The 22,034-nt window shown below is 36.4% G+C and overlaps 5 protein-coding genes across 6 annotated transcripts in view; 1 reads left to right on the top strand and 4 right to left on the bottom strand.

Annotated features, from left to right (window-relative positions):
• LOC115443427 (ETS-like protein pointed) overlaps nt 1-2,306 on the bottom strand; it is a 135,821-nt gene extending 133,515 nt beyond the window's left edge. For both annotated transcript variants that reach the window (XM_030168820.2, XM_030168819.2), the window contains exon 1: nt 2,081-2,306. The gene's annotated coding sequence lies outside the window, so the exon portion shown is untranslated. The remainder of the gene's footprint in view (nt 1-2,080) is intronic.
• A 393-nt stretch (nt 2,307-2,699) lies between these two features.
• LOC115443426 (exocyst complex component 5) lies at nt 2,700-14,744 on the bottom strand. Its single transcript, XM_030168818.2, has 14 exons — nt 14,539-14,744; nt 14,336-14,467; nt 14,018-14,125; nt 13,089-13,286; nt 12,576-12,824; nt 10,850-11,067; nt 10,225-10,452; nt 9,663-9,822; nt 9,217-9,360; nt 8,835-8,923; nt 8,203-8,392; nt 7,146-7,302; nt 5,760-5,932; nt 2,700-2,935 (listed from the first exon to the last, which is right to left on the bottom strand). The coding sequence occupies exons 1-14, from the start codon at nt 14,569-14,571 to the stop codon at nt 2,840-2,842; spliced, it is 2,175 nt and encodes a 724-aa protein (XP_030024678.1). The 5' UTR covers nt 14,572-14,744; the 3' UTR covers nt 2,700-2,839.
• Nucleotides 14,745-16,268: 1,524 nt separating this feature from the next.
• On the top strand, nt 16,269-17,807 carry LOC115443437 (testis-specific serine/threonine-protein kinase 2). The gene has a single exon (XM_030168833.2). The coding sequence runs from the start codon at nt 16,597-16,599 to the stop codon at nt 17,635-17,637; it is 1,041 nt and encodes a 346-aa protein (XP_030024693.1). The 5' UTR covers nt 16,269-16,596; the 3' UTR covers nt 17,638-17,807.
• LOC115443438 lies at nt 17,794-18,740 on the bottom strand. The gene is made up of 3 exons (XM_030168834.2): nt 18,507-18,740; nt 18,121-18,206; nt 17,794-18,047 (listed from the first exon to the last, which is right to left on the bottom strand). The coding sequence occupies exons 1-3, from the start codon at nt 18,619-18,621 to the stop codon at nt 17,871-17,873; spliced, it is 378 nt and encodes a 125-aa protein (XP_030024694.1). The 5' UTR covers nt 18,622-18,740; the 3' UTR covers nt 17,794-17,870.
• Nucleotides 18,741-18,795: 55 nt separating this feature from the next.
• On the bottom strand, nt 18,796-21,687 carry LOC115443436. The gene is made up of 3 exons (XM_030168832.2): nt 21,537-21,687; nt 19,993-20,072; nt 18,796-19,044 (listed from the first exon to the last, which is right to left on the bottom strand). Exons 1-3 carry the CDS (start codon nt 21,616-21,618, stop codon nt 18,886-18,888), a joined length of 321 nt encoding a protein of 106 aa, XP_030024692.1. The 5' UTR covers nt 21,619-21,687; the 3' UTR covers nt 18,796-18,885.
• Nucleotides 21,688-22,034: the final 347 nt, after the last annotated feature.

The raw sequence follows: 22,034 nt of genomic DNA on the forward strand, positions 1-22,034 counted from the left end.
AATAAATTGTTTTAAAACGGTCCGCAGAAAGTTGTTACAGTTGAAATTGCACAACGAAGGCAGCCTTTGATTTGCATTGTAGATACTGTTCTAGATAAAGATCTATTCATGAGCGTGATGCGTTTGCGTTTAACTGTAGTTGGGACGAAAAGGGAACTTAAGTCTGGAATCAGATGGTGATGTATAAGAATAATAAAATTTTGTTATTGAAATCAAAATAGGGTAATTTTATAGACTGATAGAACTATGTTATAATCAATTTTGTATAGGTACAGAATTTTGTATAGGTAAAGAACAATTTTGTATGGATACCATCGAGTCTAGAGTTTGTGGTCATATTGTTTCACATTCCATGGTTTTTTTGGACGTTTGGTGTCTGGATAGGGCATTTTGTACCAGTTTCAAGTGAATCAAGCAGTCCAATTGGTTGTTTATTCTGCCTATTAAAGAAAACTAGGTACTAAAATTTTCGTGTGGAAACTTTACCGTTCACTCCACGAAATATTTATCTATCTAACAATATACTTTTGATGTCAATTACTATTATAAGTAATATAATTTATAATATGACTACATTACTGTCATTTCGCTGGTATCGAAGTAATGTTTATAGATTAGTGTTTAAAAGTGTCTGTGGTAAAGTATAAATTATTAACTTTATGCTTTGCAATTTATTGGTGGCAAACCTTTACCATGTCTTGATAAAACCCAGAGCTTTTATAACAAAACCAAATGACATTATCCATCGACAAACAAAAACAATTATAATTTTCGCTTTGCGGTTGGAGTAGTAAACAAATGTTTCGTTTCAAAAACTGGAATTAATTTTTGTAGTACATACATAATATTACGTTTCCATTAGTGTTGTTCAAGATTCTTAAGTGTATATTGACATGATGGATATATTTCACATATGATTCGTGATACAGTGGGGACTAAGTCGGTTGGACAAAAAGTGGTTGCGTTCTAGCTTCTATCCTACCAAGAAAATGTTTTACTCGCTGATGTCTGATTCAGTCTAAGTATAATACTACCGAAAGTTATTCGTAGTTAGCAACACGACTATACATGTCTACTTGTCATTTTGATTTGGGGTTAGGACTATATTCTATAAGTAATGATAAGTAATTGATATCTGATATTTTGCATTATGATAGAAAATCGGTTGCGTTTGATACCATAAATTATGTGGAATTTTTATCGTAATTTCTCTAAGTACCTGGCCACGTAAATAGATGTTTTGAGAACGAAACGCAAGCAGCCTGATACTTATCTATATTCTTTCATAATCATAGCATTCAACACGAGTGAAACACACGTGATCGCTATTTTTATGTTACGTCATTGTTCCCATCAGATGAAAATGGAACGATTGTATTCCATCTTCCTGCCTGTTCGGTGATAGCTGAAAAGTTACGCATTTCACTTTGGAAAATAAACATCGTAAACGTTTTCATTTGCTGTGCCTTATGTTTTCTTCACACTACAAATCATGCGAGTAATGATTATATTAAATATTGTGAAATAATATTGTATCATACATAGGTGTGTTCTAGTGCAGATATTAACTCGACTATAAATAGAAATGCAGCATCGTCGATAACTGGCAAAAAGCTAACACATCGGATTGCAAGTGCAGTTTAGCTTGTAACTACACACTTGTACGGCATCAACTTGCGGCGAGGCGGGTCCACTCGACTCGGCGCTCAGGTAGCGCCGGGATAAAAACACCACTTGAAATGGAGCGGACTGCGGACGCGGCTCGCTCTCACCTAGATAACGCTCGCGATCGACCGACAACTATCCAATAGAGGCGATACTGAGAATTTTTCAAAAACAGATTACAAAGCAAACATCGTCCAGTCATATCATGAATCAACGTCGAGCTCGACACTCGGTATCGACACAACGAGACGTCCTAATCACCCATTCACATCGCACGTACGCCGATAATAATAAAATAGGGCCTAGCATCCCATGAATGAACTTATGTAAATTCGTCGCACACAAATCGCGACACAGCTCGCGGCGTAGGCGTCGAGCTTGAATGAAAATAAACATATTCGACGAAGGCGCTTACCTCTCGATTTTGATGATATTATCCAGATTAGCGATATCGTCACAGCACTGGGTAACAATGTTATCAACGCGGCGTTACACTGAACTTGCGAGCATATCACGCTTGTGGCAGGGTGAAGCGCGGCGGTGCGGCGGAGCGACGGCGGCGAGGCAACGCGGGCTGCCGTCCAGACGGGTCGACACTGTGTCACTGCGCGGCTCCGCTCGACCCTCGCGCGCGGCGCGTAGGTGCGCGGGCGCGGGCGCGGGCGGCGGGTGCGCACGCACACTCGCGCGCCCATTCAAATAACAACGGGGTGGAGGGGCGCGCTCATGAATGGACGTAGTGAGCCGCGCCGTGTCCCACAGATACCGCTGATAACGCGCTGTGCAAGCATCACACCGCGATATGAGCCGCCGAACCGTCGTCCGCCGCCGGACCGGCCGCTGCTGTCCCAATTTATCAACCGAATTGTTTCCAGTAAACATTCGACGCAGATATCTTGCATCATCACAAAAGGAAGCAATTTTTCAGTGCATATTACGAAACAACCCAGATAAATGTTTACATTACATCAAATTTCCATTCGCCAATAATTGCAATAAAATAGCGTAGCGAAAAGAATGGTCATCAAAAAATATTTTCAGTGTAAAATATATTTTAATAACTTTTAAACACTTGATATAATAATAAAGGAATATATCTAGTTAACAAACAAACTATATCATATTGATAAACAGAACCAATAAATAATACACGGGTGCTCCACAATACGATTTGTTACGACAGTCCTTTGAGGAAAGAGGAGAGTTTGTGACTCTTGTAGTCCGCTCGTAGTTGTATGAAGCTGTGAAGAATCGAATGATCCAGCTCCGCCTGTAGACAATATTTTTTTTTTATTTAAATTAAAAAATAAAGACAAGTTTTCTTATTTAAAAACCGTCAAATATAAATGGTAGAGTTGCGCTACAACCCGCATTTTCTACAGAATTAATAGGCCGCCACAATTCTTGCCATTTGTCAGATTGGTTTCCTTGATGCGATTCACCCAATCGACGTAGCACGGGTGTTAAGTAGAGAACCTAAGTCACCATTAGTCGTCAATGAGAATATTCTTGGGTGTTGATGATAGCTTAACTTCAGATGTCACATATTGATGTTTGTTAATCAATCATCAATGCAAGCAAACTGCTGACTTGCATCTCGTCTCAGAATAACGAGCGCTGTTCAGCGAGATGTAGAGTTTTGGGTTTCATAGTTTATTATGATACAATATTCTACTTTGGAATCCTATAATTATAGCTTGTAATTAGTGATAAAATTTTCAGAATCAAAGTAGTAGTTCCAGAGCTATAGCGTTCGAACATACAAACAAATATCAGCTTTATATTACCGACATAGAATATAGGAAGAGTTAGTGTAAGTAATTTATAAATACACAATTACCTGTTACCTCTATTTTACTCAAGAATTCACTACAAACTATCATTGACATAGAAATACAACTTAAACCAAATAGAATCTCCATGAGAAAATGTCACGCTATGTCACTAGTCAGCATAATTGAATGCAGCATCAACAATGATATAACAGAGTATAAACACGAGTGAGTAGTCATTTGTCCGGCCAAATACTCCAGACGTTAGTTTGTTGGTTCAATTGGGTGAATCACACGCCACGTGCTTCTCAGTGTGTTGTCGGCTAGATTGGCATAAACTGGTTTACGAGGGATATGACATTAGTATAAGTATGTGGCGCCGTTTTGTCCTGTTCTGTTCATCGCCATCAACTGCCTCGGTGGCGTAGTTGTACTGCATGCGCGGTACGAGAGCGCTCTTAGGTCCTCGGTTCGAATCCCGGGTCGGGCAAAGTGCTATTTGGGTTTTTCTACTCAGTATCAGTTATGTTATTATGTACTATAGGATATGATTATGAACAAACACACACACGCACATCATCACGCATTTATCCCCGAAGGGGTATGCAGAGGCGCAACTAGGGCACCCACTTTTCGCCAAGTATGTTCCGTCCCATGATGTGATAGGGGGCGAGCCTATCGCCATATCGGGCACAAATTCCAGACTCCGGGCTGATACTGAGCAGAAAAACCCAAATATCACTTTGCCCGACCCGGGATTCGAACCCAGGACCTCAGAGCGCTATTGTACCGGACATGCAATACAACTACGCCACCGAGGCAGTCCATATCCTATAGGTCAGTTAAAAATACTGCTTATTATTATAACAGAAAGAATTAATTTGTTATTATTCCTGACGGGTCCGATCTCCGAGTCGGGAAAGTGATATTGGGTTTTTGTACTCAGTATCAGCCCAGTCTGCAAATTGTTCGCGCAATGGCGATAGGTTCACCCCCTATCTCATTATGGTTCGAAAAGTGAGTGCAAATGTCATGCCTCTGTCTGCCCTGTTCGGGGATAAAAAGCGTGAGTGTGTGTGTGTGTGTGTGTGTGTGTGTGTGTGTGTGTGTGTGTGTGTGTGTGTGTGTGTGTGTGTGTGTGTGTGTGTGCGTGTGTGTGTGCGTGTGTGCGTGTGTGTGTGTGTGTGTTTGTGTTCTTGTCGCCTATTTGCCGTCAACGGTCTTCCCAGATTACCAGAATCCTTAAAAATCCGTCTTTCTCAGGCCATAGCGGTGTTCATAGGTGGTTTTATCCAGGTATCTTAGATGACCCATTTACTTTTTGTCCACTTTCTCGTCTTACAAAGGGGAAATTTATTTCGCATGATTAGAAAAGAATAAGAGAACTAAGGAAACTACCCGACTCCAAGTGAGTTTCATGTAGTTTCACGATATTCATCAATTTATCGTATTGAAATGAACATAAAGTATTCATTCACAAAATATAAATACCTTACACATCGTTGCATTAAACATGTGTATTCATCATACAAAGATTATGATATTTTTGATCAATTACATTATCAAGGTTTATCGTAATCCCTCATATCTTTTCTCACGTTGAAATATGCCGCAGCGGAATGCCACATTATAGTATTGAAAATCTTTATTTATGAAAATAATGCATTTGTGCATCAGTATGCCAATATTGGAGAGATACTAGATTTTTCGCAAATTTACTTCTGATATAATAGGGTAGTTACCTATTTGCATAAGAAAATAAAACGAAAAAGAAATTCTTGTGGTAAAGCAACATAAAAGTGGTTGAAAAATAAAGTAGTTAGTAAATATTTGAAATATTGTTGTGAGCAAAACTGGCGTGATGGGGTATCGCGATATCTCTTTCTCACAGGTAAAGAGTTATGGCTGTTGATATTTGGTGACGTCGTCGTTTGCTATTACTATTATTTGACAGCTATCTCTTTTAAAAAATAACAAAGTTTTATAACTTATTTATAATTGCGTGAATTTTGAAAATTCGTTGTCCTTTAGATTATGGATGACATACACTTTTTGATGACTATATTATAAAAATGTTGTCAACTATTTTATTTCGCGGGCCGTTATAGGAACGCGACAACTAGTCAGTCCTTTCGGCATTAGAAGAAGGCCACGTATTTCATTGTTACTACATTTGGTTTGGGGCCAGCGTCAACTTTCCAATTTTGATTCAGACTCGGCGACATGACTCGGCTTAAACTTATTGTCAGATCCAATGTATTCAAATCTGAAAATTTCAGCTGACTTTAACCTGTTAATTAAAATATTTCAGTGCATACTCACGAGCGTCTCGCCCTCGCAGACCTGGTGCAGGTTCTCGGGCTTGACGAGCAGCAGGTTGCAGAGCGCGTGCAGTGCGTCGAACAGCGCGGGCGCGGGCGGCGGCGCGGCGCGCGCCGAGCGGCCGCACACCGCCGAGCGGTACTCCTTCACGTCGCAGATCGCGATCATGGCGCCTGCGGGCAGTGCACGAGTACAGCGTGCCATGAAATGTACGATACGAACTTCCGTGTATTTTTTCTATCAATGGTTTTCTGGCGGATAACTTCCTTACTGATTTTATATACCAGTTTCCGAGAATTGCTCGATTCATAGCAAGCTGAGCGTATTTATACTGTGAACGAGGCCACTGGTGGTAATTTTTTCTCATGTAGACTCCAAAGGTCAGGTAGGACGTACTGGTTAAAAACTTTAGTTTTTGGTCATTGGGGAATCGACGAATTAAAAGAATGTAGCCTCGCAAGTGCCCTTTGAAGATAAGCGACTGTTTATAGCATGGTCTACAATGCTCAGGTTAGATTGTAGGCGAGTGAATTTGTTCACAAGCTATAAGTAATTTCTCTAGGAAATTTCATAAGAATCGTTAAGGCAATTTACAGTTTACACCCAGCAGGGACATTTTCACAATCATTCGAATTCATAGTATTAGTAAGAAGCAAAGTTAATAACGATTTATATCTAATTGATGATACAAAGAACCTCATATTGATATCGAATACATATGACACACACGCGCCATGTGAATACGTTGTACGTCAGCTATAGATAATCGCCCATGACGAAGACATTCTTTCAGTGGTAGCATTGTTTCTATTTTCCTGTTTGAGATATGATAATTTGTAAAATCATCAATCTTCAACAAGATATTATATTATTTTATTACATTAAACAATTGTGGTACCATTTCATGTGAAGAGAAATCTAACATAGGCTCATACACTATATTTCTGAATGAGTAGGCAAAGCCGCGTTAAGTTATTGCTTTAACGATTCTGCTAAATATCAGTAATTATTTATTTTATATTGTAACGTTTATAAGTGGCGAATATCGTAGTTTGCGACATTTAAAACTGCACAAACCTCCGTGACGTTTGACTTTGATTGGTCGAGAGACCGACTGACGCCGCCACGCATTCGACTTTTGACCAATCACGAGAGTACACGGTCATTCGCGTGTATGTGTGGCTTACCACATTCTAAAAAGGCTGGTCTACTGACGTTTTATTTACGACTCTAAAAACACGGGAAAATTTTAATTAAACTAACGTTCGCCATTCACAGTTCAAAAAACCTACACAATTTTTAATATCAAGTTTCGAACTCAATTCATTATAAAAGTTTGCTGGTACTAAACCAATAAGGCAATAAAAGTAAGACCAAGATACACACCTGCAGAGTTAAACTGGAAGTTGTGCAGGTGTTCATAGATGACCCTGTGCAGTCTCACGGCCAACTCTAATGTGACCGAGTGCAGGTTGTCTCCCTCCAACCCAGTATGAATCTTCTCCATTATTGAGTTCAGATAGGACACTACCGCTGAACATGCCTGATAGAACAGTTTTATTACAACACTAGGATTCCGCAAAGCTGCTGATTTGTATTTAATTGCTTAAAAACTGCATTCACAGAATCTTGAGAGGTGCGTGATATCGCGTGTATTCCGCAAAAGCATAAGTCTAGAAAATTCGTCAAAAATAGTTTGTAATAATGCAGACATATTATCTCGAAATTTTGCTGCTATGTATTTCAACGCGTGAAGAGTATAGGTGAGGTAAGCGGCTGTTCAACCGTTATATCTAACATTATCCGCGATATCACGCACAAAATAGATCTAATCCAGAAATTAAATAATTAATAGCGCGGAAGACAACGTTCTACAATCTATATATGTTAGCATATTTGGTTTGGCTTTTTTTTTTAAATATATATCTGTTATAATGTAGCGCAAGATCGTGATTCATGGAAGGATCTTGGGGAGGCCTTTGCCCAACATTGGGACATTATAGGCTGATACGATACGATAATGTAACACAAAACTATTCAAATTCAGAGAAAAAAAGATAGAATCAAATTTTAAATCCAGTGGTAGAGGATAATGCCAAAACACTAAAAAAAAGATGCTTTATTGCGACGTCACAGGGAATTACAGTGCAGGCGTAAGAAAGAGATAGCAACATAACCCTTTCACGCGTCCACTTTCGCACATCGCAATATTTGAAATATGAATTGCTAACATTTTAACTTATTTTAATGCTTTATTGACAGAAAAGTTTCTTTTCATAATATTTGCTGTAACGAATACAATAATGGATAAAATGAAATATAGATAACTACTAATACTTAGACATATATATATTTTTCCTTTGTTTACTTTTCACGGTGTGTGCAAATATTATTTTCTTTCGTTTTTTTTTGTATTTGTATAATAGATGGGTATTATACGCACAGGCGAAGCAATAGTATCGATGTCCCCTTCAGGCTTAAAGTCAGTCTTCTTCTGTTCAGTCTGCAGGTGTAGCTTGACCCAGCTCACGATGGCCGCTATGGCTCGTTCGAGGCCCGCGTCGAGCTTACTCTCCAATTGTTCCATCACGTGGTTCTTTTTCTGAACGCATTCCGTTTGTTTCGATGCCGTGCTGTAATTAATTTGCGTTAAACTTTTTCTAATTTAGTCTTAAAAAAAGGTATAACAGAAATAAATATATGTATAATAGTCCATGTAATTAAATTTTTAGTCCACCATACACAAGTTGTTAAACCCATAGTGGTCCACGCAAGTGTGTCGCGTCAAGGGATCTGTTTATATATGTCCGGTTTCAAACAGGCCGGCATAATTATGTCAACTGGTGAGGGGTGATGACGCGTCGCCAGTTCACATTATCTAGACCCTATTCCATTTACCATAAGATACAATTCGCCGAACACGTATAAACAAAGTAAAGCATTTACCATGGATTCTCTTTAGATGAAGAGTTGGACGAATTAAATTCGTCGATCGAATATTAATGGTATCAGTCTTAAATAAGGAACTGTTTATTTAGTTTTGAACGTCAGTATTGTAGAATTATCAATACTAACCTCAAGCATGGCAATATAGCTTCTTGGAAGTGTTCGTCAAACATTCTGACAATACGATTCGCTTGTTTGGCAGTATCGAAGAAATATATCTGAAAGAAACCATTATTTTCTTATTTATACAATAAAATTGGCCTCATGGATTAAATTATTTTATAAAAGTAGTCATGTTTTTAATTATATTTCCACACGATCGAAGTTAATTACCGCCTATCTCCACAACGATCTGGAATATAAACCAATCAGAATAAATAATATGTAAGCGTTACGATCAAACTTCATTCTGATTGGCCCATTTCTGGGATCGATAAGCAGATATCGATTAAAATCGTTTATTCGGCCGTAATACATTCCAATTTCAAATAGTGGAAAGTTCTCTACATACCTGAGGTGGTGATTTGCTTTCAGCGATGGGGATCGACTGCAGGCCAAGGTCCAGCGCGTAGTCCACGTGCTCGATCAACAAGTGTTGTATCAAAACATCCAGCAGCGCTATCGTAGTACCAGTCAGCTCGTTTTGGGTGCAAAGCTGGGGACCCAAATATCTTATGTTTACTGCCACTAATTATTAAAAAAAAAAGTGTATTTTTAAGTAAACATTACCATAATTATTAACTTTTATTTAATTTGATAATTTAAATCAACATACAGGGTCAACATTTTAGGTAGCGCAGTTAAGATACTTTGAAAAGCAAACACAAAGTTTGGAATAAAATATGTAGTCAGTGAGAAAATTATTTTTAAAGGTTTTTTATTTGGAAATTAAAAAAAAAAATTCTAAATAAAAAACAAATTTCAACCTGTATTGATCTTAATCTAGTTGTTACTTACAGTTTTACATCTAACAAATGACGTTTTAGCTTCATTCAACATCCTCTGAATGAGTTGCTCGCTGAGGAACGTCTCGCCGCCGTAGTTTTCTATTTGCGCGATGTTGATGTTCGCGCGGGTACCAATCACAGCTTGTAGATCGCGGCGCAATTCTTGGAATCTACATAATACATACCAGTTTTTCTATTAACAATCTTTTATCTGAATAGTTTAAACGTAATGTGCAGAACTAACTTGAAAAATAAACTGGAGACTATTGAGATTTACATTGTGTGCCACGGGTCGGTATTTTTCTTATACTGCACTACTCATATAATAATAAATTGAGTGTTATAAATTTATCATGTTTGGTTAAAAAAAAAAGACATCATGGCAATAAAAGAAAATAATCCTATATATTTAAAGACCAATTTGCAATATTGAAAGGTGCATTTCAATAAATTTAATGTGATAAATTTTAGTTTTGTCATAGTATTATCATACTTTAGTATTATCAAACTATTTATTGTACTTACATTCACTATTCCGTATCAGAATGAAAATATATATAAATATAGCTTACCCGCCACCCTGTATTTGCTTCTTAACATGTTGTTTTTCAGCATAGTAACCGTTGAGAGCGTTCGACAATATCGCCTTGAGCCGTCGCGTCTCCAAGGCTGCGTACCCATCGTTAGCGCCCGCCATAGCTCCGTTGACCAACGCCTCGCGCCGTAAGTCGCCCGTAGTGGTGTTACCATCCGCGGACACTAAACCTGCCGCGACTAGCTCGTCACATACTCGTTGGGTACTGGAACATTTAAACAATTATGATTTTACTATTATATCTGCACGCACAACGGCCCGACCTACTACGGGCTAAGTGCGAAAATAAACATTATATCTGCAAAAAGTGGATTCGCCGTCCTAAAGTCTATTCACAGTTTGCCAACAGTATTATTGTCTCATGATGTAATAGGCTTCTGAACTATAGATATAATTTATGACTCAGGTCAAGTTGTTTGGTTTTTGAAATCGAAAATAAAATGCCTTCAGACCCAATTACAAATTACAACTTTACTAATCTTAAGTTAGTAACAAGCAATGCTTTTGTTATTACTTCAGACAAGTTTGCCACGAGGCAAAGGTGTATCAAGCAACTTACTTTAGAGTAGCAGATTTACGTTACAAAATATTAAATAACTCACCTAGTGTACATCTCATACAGGTTTTTCAGATATTTCTCAACATCATTCTTGTCAGCAAGCTTTGTTTGTATGTACTTCTGCAGCTTCAAATGGAAGATATTGAGCACAAACTTACTCATAACTTGTTCAGGATTTGGGAACACATTACTTATGATTGTATAATTTTTCTTACAGAGAGGCAGAACAGCATGGAATATATCTTTGCCTAAAAGTGTGTTCTGGAATAAAAAAGGATTTTTTTTGTAAATCGCTTTTAGAGGCTTATGTATCTATACTATTATATAAAGCTGAAGAGTTTGTTTGTTTGAACGCGCTAATCTCAGGAACTACCGGTCCAAACTGAAAAATTCTATATGCGTTGGATAGCCCTTTGTTCGTGGAGTGCTATAGGCTATATATCATCACGCTATACCCAATAGGAGCGGAGCAGTAATGGCTAATCTCAGGAATTACCGGTCCAAACTGAAAAAATCTTTTTGCGTTGGATAGCCCTTTGTTCGTGAAGTACTATAGACTATATATCATCACGCTATACCCAATAGGAGCGGAGCAGTAATGGCTAATCTCAGGAATTACCGGTCCAAACTGAAAAATCTTTTTTGCGTTGGATAGCCCTTTATTCGTGGATTGCTATAGGCTATATATCATCACGCTATACCCAATAGGAGCGGAGCAGTAATGGCTAATCTCAGGAACTACCAGTCCAAACTGAAAAATCTTTTTTGCGTTGGATAGCCCTTTATTCGTGGATTGCTATAGGCTATATATCATCACGCTATACCCAATAGGAGCGGAGCAGTAATGGCTAATCTCAGGAACTACCGGTCCAAACTGATTTTTTTTTTTGTGTTGAATAGTCCTTTGTTTGTGGAGTGCTCAAAGTTATATATCATCACGCTATGACCAATAGGAGCGGAGCAGTAATGGCTAATCTCAGGAACTACCAGTTTGAACTGAAAAATTCGTTTTGTGTTGGAATGCCCTTTATTTATGGAGCGCTATAGGCTATATATCATCACGCTATGGCCAATAGGAGCGGAGCAGTAATGGCTAATCTCAGGAACTACCAGTTTGAACTGAAAAAATATTTTTGTATTGGATAGCCCTTTGATCCCGGAGTGCTATAGGCTATATATCATCACGCTATGATCAATAGGAGCGGAGCAGTAATGAAACATGTTGCAAAAACGGGGAAAAATTATTAGTTTTGAGAGCTTCCGTTGCGTGCGCTGCGTAAACGGTTAAAGTTATGCAACAATGATGTATGACGGGATTGTTCCTCTTAAAAAGTTCTAAAAAATATATTATAAAACAAAGCCCCCCCGCTGCATCTGTCTGCCTGAACGTGTTAAACTCAAAAACTACCCAACGTATTAAGATGAAATTTGGTATGGAGACAGTTTGAGACCCTGGGAAGAACATAGGCTCCCGGGAAACTACTACTTTTATAACGGAAAACTTTAGCCTGAAAAACTTTATAACGCGGGCAGAGCCGCGGGCAAAAGCTAGTTATGAAATATTTTTAAATAATAAAAAAAAGTAATTATTGCATTAAATTTATTTAAATACCTGGATAAAGCAATTTTAATAATTATTGGTTTTCTTTGGTCACAAGTAAAATAATTTGAGATTACACTCTTATATTACGTAATAATGTAATTTTTTGTGTATAAAACATCTGAAATCAATTTTCAAATTAATGTAAATAAATAAATATAAAACATACCATCTGACTTGTCTCAATAAATGCATCAACACATTGGGAATATCCTTTGAAATTAGTCATTATGTTCGCAATCTCCTTCATCTTGCCCATGTTGCCTTGATTCTGAGCTTTCACAAACTCTTCTATCAGATTTCTCTCAATTTCGTCATATTTAGCCTCTATCTTCTTTTTGGCAGCTTCAAATTTATCTGGGGGCAATTCTTGGGCGATTGTATGTAGTTTTTGTATGACATCAGCCGCCTCATTCAACTAAAATAATGTTTTGTTATTATGAAAAATGGATTATTTCAATAATATACATACACATAAAGTAATTTTACTATCATTAAATGTGGAAAAAATTACCAAGTTATGTGATACAAAACATTGAATGTTTTATTATATAAAGAATTAGTATTCCCTGATTATAGGTCAGTATAATATTATAAAGTATTTTTAACCTTATTAACCGACTAGCCATTTGTCTGATGTTAATTCTAAAGGGGGCCCTTTAGAAAATATAGAATAGCACACCTTATTTGGATCACTGAAGACATCAGCAAGTACAGGACCGGGACTGAAGAAATGAGCAAGATGTGAAAGCAGATCGCGCGCAGCAGCCGCCCTCGCTCTAGGCGCCCGTGCCGCGCCAAGTTTTTCGCCCACATCCAATGCGCGCCCACCACATCGTGACATCCGCTCGTCCAGAGAGCTAAACACTCCGACACAATGCTGAAAAATAGAATTACATAATAAATATCTATAATTAGCAAATTATTACTAGAAGACCAGGAGGCGTAGCTTAGCTGCAATTATAACGTAGGATTATACCCTCTTTGGTTTAAAATGGCCAGTTCGCGCGGACCATTGCGTCATCAATACATTTTTTAGCTGTCCTTAATTGTTGGATCAAACGGACATTCACAATCTTTTCACTAGCTATTTTTGTGTTCTTGATTATTTGTTAATTTGATTCAAATTATTCTCTTTTGTAAATTAGTACAGTTTTTGTTATAAGTAATAATTACTATTTTAGTTTTATGTTAATTTTTCTAATAAGTAAATGTAAAAAACCCTAAATCTATACATAACTTAATAGATACATAAGTTATCTTTAGTATTTACCAGATCAAAAGATCAAATTAAAAAGAAATAGAAACTAAGATTCTAAAAGTCAGTGAGCTTTTTATTAGTCTAATAATGTTTTGATCTGTTGAAATCTGTGATCCAGGTATCTGCAGTTAATTCTATTCCTTCTATTATGTTACATATAATCATAAACAACTATTTAAAGATAATCTGTAAATTACATTTTAACACAAACTAATAAAAAATATAAAAATAAAATTAAGCAAACCATTCCTCATATAGTGTTATAGATACTTCAAGAATCTAGTACATCAAGCCACAATATCAGATGCCCAGTCTCTACTGGTTATATCTAATAATTTCAAGAGATTTACCATGTGCTGATCCATAATTTCAGCCAACTTAGTGCCATACAATTTTTCTTCTTCTTGAACAGCCTGCTGTAATCTAGCACATTTTCTTTCCTGTCTTTCTTGGAGAACCTAGAATAATGATTTATATAGTAATTGTTATTACCTAATTATAAAGAATTGTTTATGATAATAAAATTATTTATTAGAAATCTCTGGATTTCAAGGATTCATAGTCTCAGTGAGCATTCATTAAGAAAATAGTATGACCATGTGATATTATCGACTCATTGTATGTATTGTATTCGCATCAGATCCTGAAATAATACCATTTGCACTTACCTTTAAATCTTGTATAGCTTGAGTGAAAATATCATGTATAATTTCAGGATCAAACTGGTCGTCTTTTAGTCGTGACTCCTGCATACTTCTCCTGACCATTCTCTCTACAAATTCGTCAGGATCAAACGGATCCTACAAAAATGGCAACATAATATAATCCGTAATCAAAATGTTAATGGTATCATTAGAAAAGAAATGCTTACCTGTTCTAGTTCTTTTATGTACTGGTTCATCATCTTGATAGTCAATTAATTATCAGCTTTCCTATGTTATGTATTAGGTTGTAATATAGTCACTGAAAAAACTTAAAATACGCCCCTATTCTATATTTTTCGTGTCAACACAACTTTAGAAAAATCTGACGTTGGGTAGAAACCAAAGTAGAAACTAAAATTTTAATTGTCAATTGTCAAATTGACGTTGACGTTTTAGTCTCAACAAGATCGTTCAAAAACGTGATCTAATTTACATAGGAATGTAAAAATCACTAAGGGAATACGCTTATAAGAGTTTTGATAATGAAATGAATGACAAACAAATAAATGGACATTTATTTTATATCGGTACCTCAGATCGGTACTCAACAAGCTGTTCTAAAAAAAATATTTATTATTTTTATAAACACACAACATTATCTTGAGTGTTGCCCTTTTAATATTATGCTTTGGTCCTTCGCTCTTCGGCTTGCTTGCTATTTTATATTTTGATAAAAAAATAATCAAGAACCCGTGCACGTGCCTCAGCACGTGCAGTTATAAAAGCGATACATCTTCAATTGGTGGCATAGCAACCATAGAGTTAGGCGGTGCAATGCACCGGAACTCTTTGGACCCTGACAATTACCTTGGTAGCTCAAGGTCCATTTTCATACATTTTGTTTCGGCTTTAATCTGGGTAACTAAACAAGTATTGGCAAGTAAAGAATTTAAATTCACGTCTAGTTAGTGATTAGTTCTCGCAGTTGAAAGAAAAATGTAAAAATAATTAATAATCATGGATATTTCTGCCTTTAAAATTTCGTCATACCACCTTAAAGTCAAGCTTTCCATATATATTATAATTCTCTTTGAAGTCAAGCTGCATGCCCTTTTTTTAGGACTTAGTCCATTGAAATGTTACATTTTTTAGGCCTTACCTTGCGTTTTTTAGAGGACGCAATTTAGTTTTTTTGAAGCGTAGGGAATTTCTTAACGTTTTCGCTTATAAGTAACTTTTTTATTTATAGTTCTACGACAAAAGTTACTGGACCAAAGTTGTAGAGAAATTAATTTGCAACAAAAAATGTTTATAATTTTTTTTGTCAGATAAATAGTTTAAGAGATACATCGTAAAAACCATTTCAACCCCTATTTTCAAGATGGCGGCCGTGGGACAAGGGTGACGACCCCACAAACTTGATTTTAGCTTTATACTGACCCCCCCTATACTTCAAAAAAATAAAATTGCGTCCTCTAAAAAACGCAACCCCAAATGTAACTTTTCAATGGACTAACTCTACCCTGTGAAAACTAACATTACTAAATTATTGTAATGGAGTTCGTTTTTGCTTCCGCCCATTTCTAGCTACGCCACTGACTTGGGTTAAACCTTTACGAACAAAGCCACTAATTTTATTAGATATTCTTTTTATATCTAGTCGTAAATAGTCATATTTTATTTAGTTCTATTAGGACTAAGTAAAATATGACTGACATGATAGAAATCTGTTGAGTTTTGAAAAAAATATTATCTTGTTAATATTACAGGATATTTAATACATACATATTTTAAGATAAGAGTTATAGATCCGTTAAGAATATCCATGCTATATAGGATTTGCTCGGGGCTGTCTACGTGAGTCTTTGAGGGGTTAGAGTCAAGTATATAATTAATTTTTGACTCAAATAGTTTTCCTACTATTTAAATCTTTTTGTGGAGACAAGTGATACAGGCCTTCAGTAAATGTGTTTTAATTTTAGAAACAAAGGAAAAAAGTCATCGATGTAGCAAATACGTCTTTTTGGAAGATTTCTTACCTGTGAATGCGTTTTTTATATCCAAATTCTTTGTGATGTCGTAATATTTTATCAAAATTTTGTGCGTGCTGCGAACGATTTGTATTGTAGGCATTGTTTTACTCTCTTTAATGAGAGTTGAGTGGAAAACTAGTATTAATTGGAAAGCTAATATTTTGACAGGAAGCTACTAAACCCTTGGACATACGTTAGTAGTGAAATGTCCAATGTATCCTAAAAGGGTTAGGATAAAGTCGATAGAGCTCAATGGCTGAGCGCCTCAGCCCTCGAAGCTCCGAGGTGAACGCCTTGGAACAACGAGGTTATCTGATCGGCAAGAAAATCGGACAAGGATCTTATGCCACCGTCCACCTGGCGGAATATTGCGACGCATCAAGTCCCAAGCGTATGCACCTCGCCTGCAAGATATTTGATAAAGAAAAGGCACCTCGAGATTTTTTAGAAAAGTTTTTTCCTCGCGAGCTCGACATATTGACTAAAATCGAAAACCCACATATAATCCAAGTGCATAGTATATTACAGCGAGGGCCGAGAGTGTTTATATTCATGAGGTATGCTGATAACGGCGATCTATTGGATTTTATAAAGCGTAATGGAGTAGTGCCAGAAAATCAGGCGAAGTTGTGGTTTAGACAAATGGCCAGCGGTTTACAGTACTTACATAGTAAAAACATTGCTCATCGTGATCTAAAATGTGAAAACATATTATTATCCAGAAGATTTAATGTAAAGCTGGCTGATTTTGGATTTGCTAGATTTTGCACGGACGGCGAAAACAGGCGAGTTCTTAGCCAAACATATTGCGGATCAGCTGCGTACGCCGCGCCAGAGGTGGTGAGTGGTACACCCTACAACCCAAAACTTGCTGACGTTTGGTCTCTAGGAATTATTCTTTTCATAATGTTAAACGCTTCCATGCCGTTTGATGATTCGAATCTGCGCAAGTTACTTAAAGATCAAATGTCACGCAATTGGGTATTCAGGTCTCGGATCCGAGACAGCGTATCGGCCGCGGCTAAGTCTATCGTGCGTCACATTCTTGAACCTGACATAACACTTCGACTAACCCTCGATCGGGTGTTGTCGCACGAGTGGACTAGACCGCGCAAGGATAAGAGCGCTAGTTTGATGGGTCGGCTGGTGCAGTCCGCGCCGTCGGCACCTCACTCCCCGAGCAAGCGCGAGCACGACGAGGCAGGCACGTCGGCAGGCGCGCGCGTTTCGGGAGATCACCGCGAGACTGAGCGGGAGCGACACGACGACATCAACATGCGTTCCCGAGATTGATACCTTCCATAAAGCCCGTAATGTTACGAAAAAGTGTTATATAATCAAGAATCCTTTCGACCTTTAAAAATAGAAAATTTACCTTATTATTTAGATTTTTTTACAATTATTGGCGACGTAACTTTTGTTAGTTGTCAGTAGTAATAAAATTTTATATAAAATTCCCAAAACTTTATTTGTTTGCTTGGTTACATTAATAGCCCACGTGTCTTTTTTGCATTGTTACACTAAACTTATTTGAGAGGCAAGGAATATCCGACTATACCAAGTGGAATATCTATAAACGGGAACCGCACGTGGAAGGTTAGAGTGAAATTGGCCGGATTCAAACTGATGCTCACTTTAGAAAGAGGACTTACGTACTCCACCCGTAGGTAGGTAAATCTCTGCTCCACATCTGGCCTAATTGGCTGTGTAAATAAATATTTTACTTTAACACATTAAAAAGATCACAATAAAACCGAATGTAGAGCAAATACGTACTTTTGCTATTAAATGATGGATTGGAGTCAGAGCAGGAATGACACCGTTGTAAGTATAAGAAACTACTTGTCCCTTAATATGGCTCCCTAGTGAAACATAATGAAATTATTTACAATGAAACTTATTTGTATTTAAGTGACAGACAGTTTGTGTAAGTTAGTATGTAAACTTTAAATTGTTTATAACCTTGTCGCTGGATGAGTAGGTTTTTTGCTTAAATAAGCCGATAATAGAAAAGGCAAGTAACTATACAAAACGCTACAGCAAACTATCATTGCACATTTGCTTATGTGGGATATTCACAGTCACTATGGTAGAGCCTGCGTCTGTTTATAGCATGCTCTACCATTTAACGGTAATATTTTGTCAAACAATTTGTTACTTACCATATTCATAGAATGAAATTTCATAGTTAGGTTCTCCAACTCTGCGATAACGGAGATTAGCAGTGGCATGTGCTAATAAAAAAAATAAAATGTAGTATAGCATTGCTATTTTCATAGCCTTATTCTGCAATCTGAACCAATTTCAAAGTTATTGCCACTTATCGTTGCAAGTAGCTAAATGTTTTATAAGGCTTAACATCAAATGATTTTAATTAGTATGTTTTTAGGAACAAACAGTAAAAAAAACATAAACTGAGTAGGTAGGTAGGTACTTTTGATTTAATCATAATTAATGGCGTTGGTGCATAATTTTATTAAGTCATAAATTTTACAAAATAAAAATATTATTTAGTTTACATGTAGAAACATTTAGCACACATTAAAATCCCTTCACGATGATCTTGTATTTAGACAGCGTAATTTGTGTCCAAGAGTAGGTGATTACTACTTTGTGGTTTAAAGAATCGTACTGGACTTGCGGTGACGATAGAGCATCTATAATGACCTCAACATAAGTAACCCTTACATCTGCTGGTACCTAGAAACAACAATAAGATTTTTATAGTATCTATAAGCCGGATAACTAGCAAATGGTTCAAGTGATGCTAAGTGATCCTCTACTGCACTTAAAAACCTATTCCATCAGATGAATCACGGGGCGTAAGCTTAGCGTAATTTTAGCTCTATAGCTAACTCCTCCATCTTTATTAGGTAGGTATGTGTTCTAACTCATTCATTCACTCATTCGCAGACGCTTCAGCAAGATGTCATTTTATTTTGGCCTTTTGTGGGATAATAGTGCTGCCTCCAATTACATTCTCGTTTTGGATAATTTAATGTACTGCAAGACCGTACTACTTTTGAAACAAATTGAATTGTAAATTTTACCCAGCTACTTACAGGGAGTTTTTAACCTGATAACTTTGAGAAAATTGTGGTAAAGTTTGCCATACTTACACGTCGTATACCTTATACCGTATACCTTACACGTCGTTCTCTTAATAAAATAATGACCTATTCCAAAATTGTTAATTTTTGGGAATCGTCTAAAAACTAATTTCTGTTGGCGATCTTTCCATTTTCTTTCTTTTTTTCATGCTAAAGGTTTCATTTTTAACCTATGTATAATAATTTAAATTTTATAGCAACTTAAAAAAAAGGTCGCCAACACAAATTCATTATTTTATTTAGAGAGCGACGTATGTATGTACTATGTAGGTAGGTACATGTATTAATGGGGTCAACAACAGACTAGACCGAAAACAAATTATAGGTAGTAAATTAGTACTTATTTACTTATATTAGAAAGTACTTAGTAGAAGATATTTCTTCTGGGTTTAGTCAGTAATATCCGATTTTAAAAAGACCGGTATTATATCGACTGGTGAGAGATAGTCATATCTTACCAGTTGATATCTACTTCATCTTTAAAATCAGTTTATGGGTTGAATAATTTCTGTACATCACGATTCGTCACTATACTTACAGGGATATTTATTTCTTTTGTATATTTCAGAAGAGGTATATTTCCTTCTCCCGTGTGTATTACACCGCCGACGTCATAACCTGAACATGAGAAATTTGATTTTTATTTAGAAACTGTTTCTTTTTTATTTCAAGTCTATGTTGCGACGAACTTGTCGCTCGCCTGATTGAACCTAAGCTCCAGATTGTTAAAAACTGTAGGAAAACTAATAACTGCGAGGTTTTGCCCGGGGTACGATAACTTCAGACTTTAGCTGATGCCCTGTAATAGAAGAGTAAAGAAGAAGGCACCAACAATGTTGGCACAATGTTCCTCCGTGGCAGAATAGGTACCAGGTATCTTGTGATGCCACCTGATATCCATTGAACAAAAACTTATACAAGCCAGTAATTCCCATAATACAATATGTTCTTTGGCTACGATAAAAAAAGGAGTGCTTAGCTTCTCAAAATCTGCCTTCCATGAGACAGTTGTATCGCGTAGTATTTAATAATATCTCGATCAATTTTCAGAACATTCTGGCGCTGAGAAATATTTCCTCACAAAGTCTCTACATTTGGTTTCGTATTTAAAATACCTATGTCGTCAAGAAACTATTATAGCATCACTGTGCTGTCCATCTATCTGTCTGTCAAACCCTTTACCACGCATACAAGTATCAAGTTGAAATTTATATCAAAACTCGGACCTACCGTCGCTTTCAGCTGTATAAAACTCCAAATTGTAAATCAAAGCGATCAAGAAATATGACCGCTTATGGCACAATTTTCTTATTTTACGATTTGAAAAGGTAACCAAAACCTATAAAATATTTACCGTTGACGTAGAATCATGAAATTTGGAAAGAAGCAATAACTTGCAGTTAATATTCCTGTCAGTTAAAGTTTACTTATAAGCACATGTAAAGGAAGAAATCTAAGCCTAACTTGTACTTTAATGGCGAAAAAAAAAACAATTAATACTCTTACAAACGTATTATTTACGATTGATAAAAAAAAACACGTCTAGGGATCAGACAGAAAAGTTAAGTTTGTCAAGATGAGCTGACATAATATATTTAGATACCTTACCGACAAGTTTGTACAGAATCCTCGGTGCACGGGTTCAACTTACACTTGTCCGGTTTTTATTATATTATTATCATCTATCGCTTGTGGCTTATCCTCACTCTACTCCAAAATAGACTCGGCGATTTATAAATATTAATTATAATTAAACCCGTTCTAATTTATAATATATTAAGCATCTAGGTATATCAATAAGGTGATTTTTACGGGTGTTTGTATTTTTTTAAAATTTAAGTTATCTTCTTCTAGATTTGTTTATTTCAAGTTGTCCTTATAATATAAGAAAGAATTAGGTTTGTATATAAGTACCACAGTTTGCACGGTAAAAATAATTAGGAAATAAATCTTTTGATAATCAAGTAAAGACTTAAATAATATCCTTTGTCTTCTTCAGCCTTGCGGAGTCTACCGCTGGACATAGGCCTCCCCCAAAGTCAAATCCTTAATATAGGTAATATTATTATCATTACTGCTTACCGAATTTATAGACAAACTGTTCAGCTGTTGCTAAATTGGCCGCACACAACAAGATACAAGCAACTGCTACCAGTATTCGCATTTTGCTGATTGTATTCCGGTTATTTTAGTCAATATAAAATTGCTTACTCTATGTCAATGAACAACGTTAATTATCACGGTTTCTTTATATACCCGGCTAAAGTTGGCGTACATAATTGTGATTTGAATTAACTTTATGGTAGTTAGTTATTTAACTAACATATATGTCGGCATAAATTTTTCTCTGATAAATATATTTATTAATCATGACAAAGGGTTTAAATACAATTTTATGTATTTTTATGTCTTTTTATTAACTAGCAAGGTAAAAATTTTAATATTCCGTAAAATTTATAGAAAAAACATTTTTTAAACAAACTTTTATTTCAATGGTCTGGAATACTTTGAAGTTGCATCAATCATTGGGTAATACTATCCTTACACATACTTATTATGAGACGAAGTCCCCCGCAGCGT

This window comes from Manduca sexta, chromosome 13 (genome assembly GCF_014839805.1).
Source record: "Manduca sexta isolate Smith_Timp_Sample1 chromosome 13, JHU_Msex_v1.0, whole genome shotgun sequence".
NCBI lineage: Eukaryota > Metazoa > Arthropoda > Insecta > Lepidoptera > Sphingidae > Manduca > Manduca sexta.